At 37.2% G+C, this 15,006-nt stretch overlaps 1 protein-coding gene across 2 annotated transcripts in view; it reads right to left on the bottom strand.

Annotated features, from left to right (window-relative positions):
- The window catches only part of MAN1A1 (mannosidase alpha class 1A member 1), a 200,181-nt gene that overhangs the window by 96,020 nt on the left and 89,155 nt on the right, over positions 1–15,006 (bottom strand). For both annotated transcript variants that reach the window (XM_082856061.1, XM_082856062.1), the window contains one exon: positions 9,927–10,021. In XM_082856061.1, the coding sequence (XP_082712187.1) occupies positions 9,927–10,021 (95 nt within the window). The remainder of the gene's footprint in view (positions 1–9,926; positions 10,022–15,006) is intronic.

Genomic DNA, 15,006 nt, shown 5'->3' with positions numbered 1-15,006 from the left:
GAAAGAAACACAAAAAATCCAAGCTCTTTGTATAATGTACACACACATAGCCATTAGGAATGATACGCACCTTAAAACAGCGTATGCAACTTTTATTGTACTTCCAGGGAGTAGAACAGACTTATGCTTAAATTTTGGAAAACTGCTCACTGATAAAGCCATTATAGTAATTGCACTGGGTCTGTTTATTAATTTGTCACAATTAAGTCAATAACAGCTTTACTAATGTCCTATTACTTGATTAGTTTTGAAAGTGATTATCTTAAGAACTCGACTTAATTGGAAGCCTCTCAATTTACAAGGTACATTAAACTCTCAGTAGCATCTTAAGATTATTCAACATATGCAGGTCAATTACCAGTAATCACTGTTTTGTACAAATGTTCCATAGAAACTATAGCATGACATGCCAAAGAGGGAGAATGAGAGTTAATTAATAATGCCAGACTCCAAGTGACATTTCCAGGATAAAACGGCAACATGGGCATTCATATAAAGTCTTCCTAAAACTGGGTCTGTTACTAAAAATCAAATAATGGAAAGCTAGCAACTCTACACCTTACAGATGAAGATAATTTGTCATGATTGCTAAATCACCAGATTGCACTGCCTCTACTCATGCCCAGCTGCACATTAATTTCCAGATTAGTAAATTACAATTAATTCTTACTACTGCTCCATCACTTTTCTTTTTCCAGTTAATAAAAGAGACTGCAATCAATAATTGTTCATCCCAGTTTTCAGAACAGTTCAACTACAGCTATTACTACATAAGCAGGAAACATGAGTGGTTCACGTACCCAAGGAGACTGTGAGGTCTTTAAAAATTATTGGCTGCAGCATAAATATTTTATATTGACCTTCCAATTCCGACTCAAAGATTCAAAGTAGTTAGTTGAATATTTACAATGATTAACAATTATAAAGGCTGAGAAAGTGCCTTGAGACCTAGGCTGATTTTCAAACACCTATTCAAACAATTTCATAACTTTTAGATTAAACTTTATTAGATATTTGAAAGGTCTGCCCCACACTAACAACGTGAGCCTGGTCTTGAGATTCATCACAGGAAAACTGATTGCTGCTTCATTAAAAACCTGGGATTGTAACTCCTTGAAAAGATTATTCCACTGCTGACCTGTAAAGGCACTGTATGAATTATGTGTTTTGACTTGTTCCTAATCTAAGTTCTTCACACAGAATACATTTCAAATTGCCAAGGCTGATTTGCCCCCAACTGTGTGAACACAGTGAACAAAGCTGAATCTGTAAAACATTAGTTCTGTGCATTTGAAAATCTTGGGATGAAAGGCACTTTGAGTTTGTTGCATTCAAATAACTATGCGTCCTTAAACAAAATTTTCCTGGTGAGTTAACCACTTAAACAGTGGGGATGCTATGGGGAAAGTCATGGTCATATTTAACAATCCAATCCCATGGATTTTGTACCAAGAATCTATCTGCCAAAAGTTGAAGAGTGAGGAAGGCCTCTTAAGAGACTTCCCACACACCACAAGTCGTTTTTTAACGGCTTTAAGCAATCCTCTTGGGATAGTTTGTCTCTCAATTGCCTACACATCACCTTTGATACGTTACTGCACTTTAATTACTCATTTGCTGTAATTGAGCCATAAAGGCAGGACCTTACGAAAATATACAAAAAATATTTTTCAATATCTAATCCATGGTTGAGTAAAATAACCAGTTTACTCTATTCACACATCACTTTTCTGCCACTCCCCTACCAGGTCTGTGGCAGATGGAGATTCATGGAGAAAGAGAGTGGGTGGTGTGAAGTTATGAGGACTCTTAGAGCCTGTGTTCAGAAACAGATTAGATCTGCTTCTTCCTCCAGAGAACAAAGGACACTGAAAACCCCATTTACCTGGGTATTAAGTTCAATTATGACCAGAGGAGTGGGAAGAAAGGGAACAGTTCATCTGCCCTTAGGCTCTTCAAATTCCTTCTGCCTCACAACGCATGACTAAGAAACAGCAAAGCATCCTTTGCTCAGGATTACTTGTCCCTTAAGTCTTAATAAAGGAGGCTATACACAAAGTACATTTAAATTAACTGTTGCCATCCTTATTATCCACTTGCAATAAATAAATGCCTTTAGTTTGGTCAAGCTACTAAGTGCCTGGCATGGACGCAGTGATCGGTAGCTTGGTGAGAGGATTAAATGATTTGGAAGAAGCTTAGGTTCTCTCTTCCTCTGGTGGAAGGATAACCTTAGCCTCTTTTCATGGGCTGTGGAATGTCCTCAGATACAAAACAGGTCACCAGCTGCTGTTAATAAAGTCGCTTTGCTTGAAGCAACAAGAATGGCTTTATGGAAATAGCTCTTCTTTTTAACAGTCACCCCGAAGTCCTTAATTAAAAATGCTTTTTTTCTCCTATAATAAAATGACCCAAACTTTGCTTTCTAGTCTTACTGGATTAAAAACTATATATTGCAAGGGAAAAAAGGAGATGTAAACTCTTTTTGGGTAATTAAGGTCTGGAATTAGCTGTTTTCTAGAAGCAACAAACTGCTTAGGGATAAGTGAAAATGTTGGGTAATTATTAACAAAAATAAATTAATCACAGAAACAGACCCCCTAACCCCCCACCTCCACCCCATGGATGTTTGGAGTTGGCTGCCTCTCTGAGCAGCTCTGAGATTTAAGAATCTAAACAGCTTGGATGGCTCAGTCATTTCTTCTATTACAATGGTTCTCAAAGTGTGACCCCTGAACAGAAGCATCAATCAGCCTCTGCATTACCTGGGATCTGGTAAGAAATGCAAATTATCAAGGCTGACCAAAAATCTGCTCAATCAGGAACTCTGTGGGAGGGGCTCAGCAATAAGTGTTTTAAGCCCTCTAGGCAATTCTTACATACATACTCTAAAAGGTTGGGAACCACTGTTCTATTAAAGCTGGGTATTTTCAAACCAATTGCCTAATATATTTCTATATTTCAAGAATTAAACTGACAATTAATGGGGAGGGAAAAGTTTTCAAAGGTAACTGAGAAGAGAAATGCAGCTATCCTTAGGATAAAAATACTAGATTCATAGCAGTGATTCTCAACCCTAGAATGAATACTGGAATGGCTGAACAGGCTTAAAAAAATACCAGGACCTTACTCCAAGCCAGATGAAACTGAGTGTAGGGTAGAGAGGCAGCAATGATATTTAAAAAATGCACCAGTTATTCTAAAGCACCGGGAAGGCTAAGAATCACTGATAGAAAATAACCACAGCAGTCAGACTCTTAATAGAAGTAGGACAGCCTACGAACTAGAACACAGGGCTACGTGGATGTTTCTAGCACGAATATATATATACGTTTCATAGACTATGTTTGTGTCATATTAATTAAGCACTAGCTGGCATGCGGGACTTGGGAAGATAACATTACATTTTATTGCCTCATACTCTCCTTAAACCTCATGGGTTGAACAGTTCTTATTTCTAGAAGAGATAAGTCACCAATAAATATAATTTGAGAGAGGAATCTGAGTTTTGATCTTATAGGCTTATTCCAAAATAATTTTAAAAATCATATATGTTGGAGCATGAAGCTACCACGATCCTATATGGACTATGGGGATACATTCTCTCTACACTTCTAGCTGGTTCTACTAATACCATCTTCCTTCCTGACAGAGGAAAATGGGACTCGAGTTTGAGAATGGATTAGAAGCACTGAGTGGCTTAAAAACAGAAGATTACCATAAAAAGGCATCAAAACCAAGTCAGTTTTAGCTATGTCCTATTTTACTGTTTTATACACACACACACAATTTCATAATGAATACTGAGCACAAAACCATAAATTAATAATAATTCCAATTTACATTTATTTCATAGCACTTTGCAATGATTAATCTTCTTTTACACATTAATTCATTACATTTCCACAAAAATGCCTCATGAGGTCATCAGGATAGATACAATCATTGTTGTTATTTTAGTTTTGCTTATGAGAAGACAAACTTAATTAAGTGAATTATCCAAGGCCAAGAGTTATATTGACAATGTTAATAAGTAGCAGCTTTAGCTGTGGTAATAATATTTTGATGTCTGATATTAGTAATTTTGTGCATGTCAGTTTTAAAACCTCTAAGTATGGTTATTTTTATTTCCAGAAGAGTATAAATAGACAAATGAATTAAAATAGATAAAAGAGGGAAACCCAATATAATAAAGTATCCAATCAGAAAAAATAAACACATAAAGCAGTTTCGCTTAAAATACTTGGAAAGACTGTAACTTCTTTTTTACTTTTCTAGAGTTGGTAGAACTTTTTTTTTTGTGGTACGCGGGCCTCTCACTGTTGTGGCCTCTACCGCTGCAGAGCACAGGCTCCGGACGCGCAGGCTCAGCGGCCATGGCTCACGGGCCCAGCCGCTCCGCGGCATGTGGGATCTTCCCGGACCGGGGCACGAACCCGTGTCCCCTGCATCGGCAGGCGGACTCTCCACCACTGCGCCACCAGGGAAGCCCTAGGGTTGGTAGAACTTATCTTTGAATTCTTAACAGATCCATAAAACATATAAATAAAAGATAAATTGTAAGATGCAGCTCTGATTTTATATTTGGGCTATATAACTGCTACAGAACATTTTTAGGATAACTAAGTACTATTTTACTTCTTAGAATATTAGCAAATCATTAAATAACTTTGATCTTCTCATATCAGAAGATTTGTTTCTTGATAAATTTTATATTATTCTTATGATGTTAAAGTATAGAACTGTATTCTGCTTCATTTTAAAACATAATACACCTCTTTCAAATCTGAAACCAGGTACTTTAAAAGACGGTTAGCAAATTTAAAAATGTAGAAGTTTATATTTCAACTGTCAAGTAAATATGCAGGGAGATATATGGAAAATACTTCAAAAAAATTTTAACCTAATTAGACTGTCTTTCGTACTTTGTGTCTATTAAAACTCATCAACTATAATTTAATATTCAAGCATTTTACACCACCAAAGTATTACAAAACACAAAAAGGGGGTTTGTTACAATATACATACTACATGCTTCATACAGGATAGTCTCTCACTATTAGAAAACATTAAGCTGTGTACTATTCTTAATTAAGACCCCATTTCAGATAAAGTAAAGCAATCTGCAATTTAATTATAATAATACACACTGCAATGTAACTAATGACATAGTATGCATTTGCATTGGATAATTAGAGTAGTCGGTAAATAAAGCTTTACAAAGCAGGAACTAAAAACAGGTAAGGGAGTTGTGGTTCGTTCATCTCCTTGCTTACTAATGAGAGCTAGAATAGAGATCAGTCACTTCCCAGCACGTTCCTTGATGTGTGCAATAAAATCACGTGCTGTAGACAGATCCACTAACCTAATATAACCACCAGGTAGGTGTCAGTTCAGAGAAATACACGAAGAGAAACAAGTGATAAAGCAGTATAAGCTAAAACTAACTCATAGTAAAGACAGAATAATTACTAGAAATGCCCAGACTATATGCCCTGTGATGTAAATGAGTAATGGGAATATTAACCGTATTATTTTAAATTAAGAACACACTTTAGAAAACCCCAAATTAGTATATATATTCTACTTAGGCTTAAATTATACCTAGAATTATGGAAGTGGTGAAATGTTTGATTTTACAAACCACAAAAGTGATTTTTCTTCTTTAGGTTGGAGGAAAAAAATGCATAGGGTCTCTTGCTAATACTAGTAACAAGATCAGACATCAAATTTTAACATTTTCACATTAGAGAAACTGAGTTCTACCAAAATCTAATCTGTTAAATCTAGGCAATGCTTTCCTTTTAGCAGAGGTACTACGTAACGTACGCATCTTCATTTTACTGTCATATTGGTGAAGCAAGCATGTTGCTCTAATCAGGTACTGTGTACAACATCCAGGTGTTTGTTCAGTCAAATTACCACTTGTTATCAACTCATAATTTCAATTAACTTACAGCTTAATATAGCATCTCTTGAATTGAGAATTTATTATAGATGGAGCAGAAGAGATAGTTATAACATTTTTTTTCTGAACAGATTTGGGACAGACTTTCTAATGCAGGATATGAGTAAATTATTTAGGTTCTCTGCTATTCTCAGTTTGCACAAATACTGAAATCTAATTTGGCTTATTGCTGTTTTGGCTCCAAATACATAAACCTCCCCAATTCAAAATACTGCTTGCTTTAAATCCACCTGGTGAGTACTCATTATCTCTCCTTGGCACAGACTACCTTACATTTGTCAATTACATGAGTGAGTGGATAACATACGAAATATATATTCTGCTTTACTAACCAGGCTGTAAATATGAATACCCTGAGAGAAAGACCGTGTCTGTTATCTTTTTAAATAAAGTGAAAAGAAGCAGAAAATCTTACCTGGACCTAGCATAGAAACTTCATCACAGCAGGGACTAAAATAAATGCTTTTTTTTTTTTTTTTTAACAAAGAAAAGGTAAAGAAACCAATTATCTTTAGGCAAAAACCTGAATACTAGAGGAATGTGAACCGATAATACCAGTAAGTTCACATTTTTGTTAACATATAGGTGTTGGCAAAGAGTAGCCTCCATAACTATTTTCAAAATTGAGGCGCAAGAGCAGAATTATATTACAGACAGCATATTTGCCTCCCCCATCATAATTATTGCCAAGCGTTTCAAAGCCGGTCAACAGTGAATACGGAGCTATTCTAAAAAGCATCCTTGAGCACTTTTTTCTCTTGGGCATCCTTCCTTTTTCTCTTGGGCATCCTTCCTATCTACAGATACTCCCTTATTCTGAGAAGTTAATTAAAATATAATTTTGCCAGACATATTTTTCCCCATCTCCTTTGAAACTTCTACTGGTGACAAGCTTCAGAAAACTAGAAAATAAGCTCCATGCCAGCTGTCCCTTGTCCCCAGGCCCATACTGTGAAAATACAGAGATTCAGAGAAAACAGCATATATGTACAGGTTGACATCAACAGCATATCCTGAAATCTAATTATTGCAGTTAAATATGAAACACTGCTTTTGTCCCCTAGAGAAAATTTTTCAATATGATAAATCAGTTTCACAGCTGGAAGAAGAAAGGATTCCGTGAGAGTACTTGATTGGGCAAAGGGATAGGATGAATTTTAGTGGGTTGATATTACTATTAATTTTGCCAAGGTTTATTGCATAAATTTGGGTAAGCCACTGCCATTTAGTAAATGGAATTGAGAGTGGATAAAATATATAATAAAAAATTCATATAGGTTGTCAGGAAGAAGTAAAAGTGTTCCTGTCAGTTGTAAAATGGTCACCTAATTTCCTCTAGTTTAACATGAAAACATCAGAGAATACATAAATGAAATGGCACATTATTTTTGACCCAAAATAATTTTCCTGTAATATTTGAAATTAAAAGTTCTAATGTAAAATACTGTAAAATACTGTAAAATACTGTAAACCTAAAATAAGGTCTTAAGAAAAAGTTAAAGCCCTAGTTAATGAACTTTCAGGAGATACAGATAGAAAAGATAACAGCAGATTCAATACTGAATAGTTTTTAGAACTACTCCTTTATGTACTGAAAAATATCTCCACTGTACACAAAGGATAGGTATAACTAAGGAAAAACTCCTCTTGGCTGTAAAAAAATAAACACTATGTTAAATATGCTTTAAAACCATCTAATTTCTTATGATGATTTCAAGAGAGGCTAGAATTAATTAAATGATATCAGCACCTTACAATAACTAACTGAACTTTTGCAAAGATGTAGGCCCACACCTCTATTAGTTTTCGGAGGCCTTTATCTAATTCCATTACCTTCCAGGAAGCAATAAGAACTATCTCCACAGCATCTTAGAGTAGAAGGCTGGAGTGATCATTCACTCCAGTATTTTAAACCTGGGGGGCCCTTAGGTCCTAGGTGGACTCCAATGGTACTGTTAGCTTTTGGAAACTGAGTAAAAGTATGTGTACTCAGGAATACGCATTTTATGAGGAGAGGGCCGTGTTTCATCAGAATTTCAAAGTGAAATAAACATGAAAAGGTACAGAAAAAACTAGTTAAGTAGCCTAACTTCCAGTTTACAAATAAGCCTGGAGAGTTAAAATGATTGCTCTAAAGACAAACCTAGAATAGCTATAAAATACCTAGAACCAGGTCTCTTGATAACCAATTAACTCAGTGTACTATTATGCCCATATCATTCTTCTCAGAGGGTAAGTAGGAAAAATGTGTTAAATGTGCACAGTGTTTTCATAACTGGATCTTATCTCAAGTAACAGAGAAGCTTCTAGGTCAGAATACTACCTATAAATACAAAGTATGAAGATATGGAAGGCAATACAGGTGATCTACGTAAGCCAAAAAAAAACCCTCATGGATCTCCCAACACCATGCTGCCTCCAAGCCAAGCATATACGCCCACTTTCACCCTAAGACAGCATAGCACATGCCACTGATCTCCAAGCTGACAGAGAAAGCCGCAGGAGTCCAAAGGGAAGAATGGATGGATCCTGAGATATCACAATGTGCAACAGAGAACTACCTCAGTTTAACACGGCCCAGGGGTTTGAACTTTCCCTGGCTCACTGCCTCAACACCCATGCCTCTGCCCCAAACACACACACACACACACACACACACACACACACACGCACGCACGCACACGCACCCACGCACACACAGAGACACACATACATATATAAAATTATAGACAGGTACAGCGTGATTTCAAGGTATAGATATATAACATACAAATGAAAACAAAGCATGAATTTAACTGATTTATTAGCCAATTAATTTCATGATTTTTCATGATTAATTTTAGGAAGGAATGTCACTAAAATAAATAATTAGGAAGAAATGTGCACTAATCTTGCCAAGTCACCCTGTGTATCCTCTTGCCATTTCTAAAACAAGAAAGCCATTTAACTTGTGCCTATGAATCAATATGTGTATAAACATCTAAGCACATATTCTAGCTCTACCGTTTACATATGGTATGATTTTAGGCAAATGACTTAGTCTCTCTGTGACTCAAGTTCCTGATTAGTAAAACAGAGATAACAGCAGTACTGACCTTACTGAGTTGTTGTGAGGATTAAATGTGGTAATATGGGTAAAGTACCTAGAATAAACTTTCATATTTTATGATGACAAAAGAACTGTCATCATTGTCATCCTCACCATCATCACAAAGAGACATATATGCAATTAATTAGTTATGGAGAAGAAGGAGTTAAGAAGGAAGCTTAAGATAAAATTGTTTATTAACAAAATGCTCAAGCTATCATGAAAATTCAAACTACTTCCTGGGAGAATACCAGAAAGCCTATTCGGCCCAGGCGTTTCTTGGGGCCACATTGCCATGGACTTGGCATGCCAGGGTTCTCCACCCAAATGGGATGAGAAGGATGGGTTGATCTGGGCCAATGGAGCAGTCCCCTTCCCTCCTTACAACTGTGGGTGAGCAGCGTCAGGTGCTCCAGTCTCAGTTACACCAACTTGTTGTGTGGGAGACCCGATTAGTCTAAATGTTGTATCTCTGCAATATCTCTGACCAGCAGCTTAACTGAAGGGAAGTGATCTTAGGAATTGACTCCTTTGAAAGTGAAATGTTTTGATGACAATTTTAAAGATAATGGGATGCTCTCGAAATTTATGGAGACAGTATGCAACATCCCCATGAGACAGGGAAAACCTTGAATCATGTCTTGTGTGCATGCCTCTCTTGGGGTCATTCGATCCCACGATGGGAACCCATCTAAAGCCACGGAACAATGAAAAACACTAATAACTTCCAACACAAAGACAGACACCAAGACTCCCAATGGTGTTAGTCACCAACATCATTCAAGTAACTATCCATCCGGTGTCTATTTGTTAGACCACAATCTTGAATATGTCAACTTAAAACATGTTGTCGAAAATGAAGAGTTTTACCTTTTTATATTCAGCAATGCCCAAGGTATTCCAGAGGGAGTATGAAATGCAGGTAGCAATTTTACCCCAAGTTCCACTGCTTTCTTTCGAAATATCTGAAACGTTAAACAATTAAGTGAGCTACTGTTGAAAGAAAAACAAAATATGCTATTCTACTATCTCACATTGAGCATGCTTCTACTTAAAATTTTTTTGATATGAAAAAATAAAAGTTTCTCAAATTAACAGAATTACCTAGGAATGTAAGAATGGTCCAGGGGCCATTGTGCTGTGCAGTATTTCTTACCAATCTTGGTTGCACAAAGAATCATGTAGGGAGGTTTGAATAATACTGATGTCTGGGTAGCACTCCTACGATTCTAATTTCTATGGTTTGGGGCTCCCAGGTGAGAATTTTTTAAAGCACCACAGGTGGTGTCAAGTGATTCCAACGTGCAAGCCAGAGGGGAGAACCACTGTTGCTGGTGAGTAAGTCTTGGATTGAAAATCAGGATCTCTGGTCCTGTTCTGCCTTCACTTATTTACTAGGGCACAGAGAAAGCATAAGTTGTAAAAAGACATATTATTACAAGTCATCTATACATCCTCTCAGCCCTGTGCGGTTTTAACTTCCTCTTACGTTAAGTGTAGGTGATATGGAAGATACAAAGTTAAATTTGATACAAATTTCTGCCAATAATTTAGTAAAGAAGGCAATATATGCATATACGTATCTGGAACACAGATAAAATGACTGCATAACTTAAAATCACCTAGGAGTTCAGGTGAGTTCAGTAAGTCTGTATGGTGGAGATGGCATTTAGATGAGGATTGTATGCAGTGTGTAATGGGGGTTAATGATGCTAGAGACAGGCTGAGGCGGGGGGAGTGGAGGGGCATCCCTGAAGGTAAGCACAGACACAGGCAAGCGGGGGCCTGCAGAAGAAAATGGAGTAAGTCAGCTTCCCTGTCCACAAAAAGGGGGAATACTGGAAACTAAGGTCAGGTATACATAGCATAGGCCCAAATCATGAAGGCTCATAAATGTAAGGCTAAGAATTTTATCCTGTTAAAATGGAAAAATATTGAAAGTTTCTGAGCAGCCAGTTCACTTGAGCAGAACTGTGCTTTAGGAAGATTCATTAGATGACATCCCTTCACAGTTTTAGGTCCAAAGAAAAGCACTAAGTTAATTTACTCATTGAAGGAAGGACTGCTACAGCTTTCCCCGTTATAGCTGTGGCAGCAAGCAGGAGCCTTGTCCCTTCTCCTTGCCATACTGTACGACTGAGCGTGGTGGGCTGGGAGCTTACTATTTCCTCTGCCTCTTCCTCAAACAAGGGAGACGTGAGAAAGGTTGGGGAAACCCTGAAAAGCATGGAGAATGAAAGCAAAGTCCTCTCCCAGCAAGGGAAAGCATTCATTAAAGTCACTGTCAAAGAAGCCTTGTGTGTCCAGAGGAAGGGGTTTCAGTCCTTAACTCCTTCTTTAAGACCCAAGCCTCCCCACAGAGAAATTCAGGCACTGGGCTTCGGGGCTGAGGAGAATCCAGTAATACCGATATTGACACTGTTTCTGAAACCCTACTCTTTTGGAATCTAACTCTTACTTTGTAATGAAAGTTGAGGAAATAATGAGTTTTAATGTAAGAATTTGGCTGGCAGTCAATTTAGATAAACTAGCATTCCTGGAATACAAATGAGGACACAGACATTTGTAGTATATAAGGAACTAAAAAATAAAGATACCATTTTTTCCCCGCAAATTATTATTATAACTCTTTCTGAAGTGGACAATTTCCTGTTTCAACAGCGAACGGTGAATGGAAGAAGAGGAGAAAGAAAATAAGCCAAAAGGTATATTCCTCCTTTCCTGTCTCTGTCATGCCCTAGAGAATTCCAAGGTCTCTTCTGCCGTAAGGGATTATCCAATCACTGCCCAGCCATCTGTTGACTTTCTAGTTTCCACCCAACTTTTAAAACTGTTAATTAATTAACTCCTTTTCAAGAAACTTACATAGGACAGAAGTCAGACTTGTAATTAAAACACCATCATGAATATTATAGCCATATGGCATGGGAGTTAAGGGCTCAGGCTTTGAAAACACAATGCCTATATTGGAATCTCAGCTCTACTTCTTCAAATTGGGTATAATCTTGGGCAAACTGCTTAATCTACCTGTGCCTAAACTTCCTCAACTATAAATTGGGGATAACAATAGCATTTGCTATTTTAAAGGTTGTGGAAAGAAACTGAATGAACTATTATATTTAAAGACCTTAGGACACATAGTCATCACTCTAAAAGGTTAGTGGTAGTTTTTATGGTAAAATGATAAGGGTATTTCCCCAAGAACTTTCTCTATTTACTGCCTGAAATTCTTTCTTTTCTTTAATCCAGCTGCTGTTTTGGTACGTTCTACTTGGGTTCTCTGTGTGCGTGAATATGTATTTTTATAGACAAATATACTGGGTTGGCCAAAAAGATCATTCGGATTTTTCCATACGATGTTATGGAAAAATCCGAATGACCTTTTTGGCCAGCCCAATACGTGTGTGTGTGTGTGTGTGTGTGTGTGTGTGTGTGTGTGTGTGTGTGTGTGTGTGTGTGTGTGTGTGTGTGTTCGCGTGTGCGTATGCACGCACATGTATGCCTCCCCCACCCTCAAACACACACTCTTCATCAAAAGCATTCATTCTCAAGAGCTAAGCCTTTAGTTCTCATCATTGCCTTCCCAAATTCAACTTTCCATCTTGACTCTAGCTCTGCACTTCTACTTCTGTGCTCACATCACAATCTGGGCACCCTGTTGTCTTTTGGAACTTAAGATATCCAAGGTGAAATCAATCATTTAATGTCCAAGGCAAATGTCCCTAGTTCCATCACTGACACTACTGGTCAGCCAGTCCCTGGGGCTCAAGAGAGCACGCATTTTGACTTCTGATTTCTCTCTTCAGTTATTAAGCATCAACATTAAAGTTCTTGGCAACATCACATATACAGCCCATTCCCTTTCTGTGATACAAGCACAGTCCATTCATATTTTCATCACCAGGTACTATGAAGGGCATGAGAGCAAAGAAGGTCCTCTTACCTGGTTTCCCATTCTCCAGGATTTCCCCTCCTGTCTCCATTAATCTGTATCTATGTTATCTGATTTCTCTTTTTACCATACAACTTTCTTATTCAAGAAACCATAATAATTCCCTCTGTTGTATGAAATGTCATGTCAGAAATGATCTACTGACTTTTCAATGACCTCTATGAATCAGACCATCTATTATCTTCTATTTTTTCAAAGACCATCCTGGCTGAAGCTTGAGTCTTCAGGGTTTCAAGTACTCATTCAAGTTCAGTCTACCATAGTATCTTTGTTAAAAACGGTTTTTCCTCTCAGATCTATTGAGATATAATTGACATACAACATTGTGTAAGTTTAAGGTGTAACACATGATGATTTGATACATGTAGATATTGTGAAATGATTACCACAACAAGGTCAGTTAATACTTCCATCTTCTTGCATAATTATCTTTTGTGTGCATGTATCATGCCATCTTAGTATACTTATTTACATAGTTCTCTCATCCTGAAACACGCTGTTCTGCCTCCTGTTGGCCAATCCAAATTCACTCATTCTCCAAGGTCCAGATCAAGTCCCAACCCCAGGCCAAGATCTTTATCTTCTGTGAACTTCTACACTGATAACTGGCATCACAAAATGCAGCATTTGATTATAGAGGGCAAGATCCAGATCTCTCAATGTTTTCTCCTGTTATTCTCTTGTATCCTCAAATAATTTTCTTTTCTTTAAAAGTAGAGAAAAAAATCTCCATTTCTCCTTCATTGTCTATTATACATATCCAACCCAAATTTGGTCATTTTGTATTAAATTTATTGATATCTCCACATTATTCCTATGAGTGGTAGGTGGGAAGTTTTTATAATCTCAGTTAACAGACAGGAAGGAAACAGCGACCCTTTCCATCTTGAGGTTTTTGCCTTTGCTGTTTCCTCTGGCTGCAATGCCCTTTCCCTAGCTCTTTGCATGCCTGGTTCATTCTTAACTTCAAGAATCCACTTAAAAGTCCCCTTTTAAGAGAGGTCTTTCTTAACAACCCCACATAAAGTTGGCCATTCTCATGTATTGTTTATCATATATCACCTTGCTTATTTCCATCCCACTATTTATCACATCCTAATTATCTTATTTGCTTGCTTGTTGATTGTTTGACAACCCCACTAGATGTAAGCTTCATGAGGGCAGGACTTTGTCTTGTTCTAGCATCCAGCAAAGTAGCTGGTACTCAATAAATGTTCATTTAATAAATGAATGAATCAATCAAATATTAATAAATATATCTGGAGCACTGTAATGAGAAACCACTAATATTCTAGTATTTGCAAAGTGTTCTATTCTATTCCACGAGTTTCTATTGTCTGCAAATAAATATATCAAGTATTCTGCAGTCTCAACCTTGGGCACAATTACAAAATAGTTTTTGGATGAAAACATTAACTAACCTATTGATGCTTTAAATGAAATCATACGTTGGCCTAAATCAATTTCAATTCTTAATATTTGATTGTTACCTCCTCTTGAGACACGAAGAGGTTAGTTACTTGGAGGAGGAATCCAGATTCTCAAAGAGAGCATCTTTCTACCCAAAATGGTGAGTAATAAAATTCCAAACTAGCTAACAAAGTTAATATTGTTAAAAGAATGAAGGAGAAATGTCACAAATCATTCTAAAGAGCAGTTAAGTTTTAACTAGCACATCTTAGATAATGTGCTCAAAAGTAAATGACCACAAAAAGCACACTAGATGGTACTTCACTGCCCCTTCAAATGGGGCAGGCATGCTGGAGGGAGCATTGGACCCAGGTCAGCACTTGGATCCTAGGATTGGCTCTACTACGGTTCAGTGGGAGGCCTGGACCCATCACTTAACTTTTCTGGTTCTCAACTTCCCCAGTGAAATGGGAGAGCCCAGCTGATAATTTCTAGTTTTGATTTATTCCTGAAAAAACTAGTATCAGGAGTCACAAAGCTAGTACTAAAATGAGACTGGCAAAAAAACAAAACTATCATAATTTTTTA

The sequence above is a fragment of the Leucopleurus acutus genome, assembly GCF_964270905.1.
Source record: "Leucopleurus acutus genome assembly, chromosome: 15".
NCBI classification, from domain to species: Eukaryota; Metazoa; Chordata; class Mammalia; order Artiodactyla; family Delphinidae; genus Leucopleurus; species Leucopleurus acutus.
The sequence above is the reverse complement of the archived record's forward strand: the minus strand, read 5'-3'. Positions and strand labels throughout refer to the sequence as shown.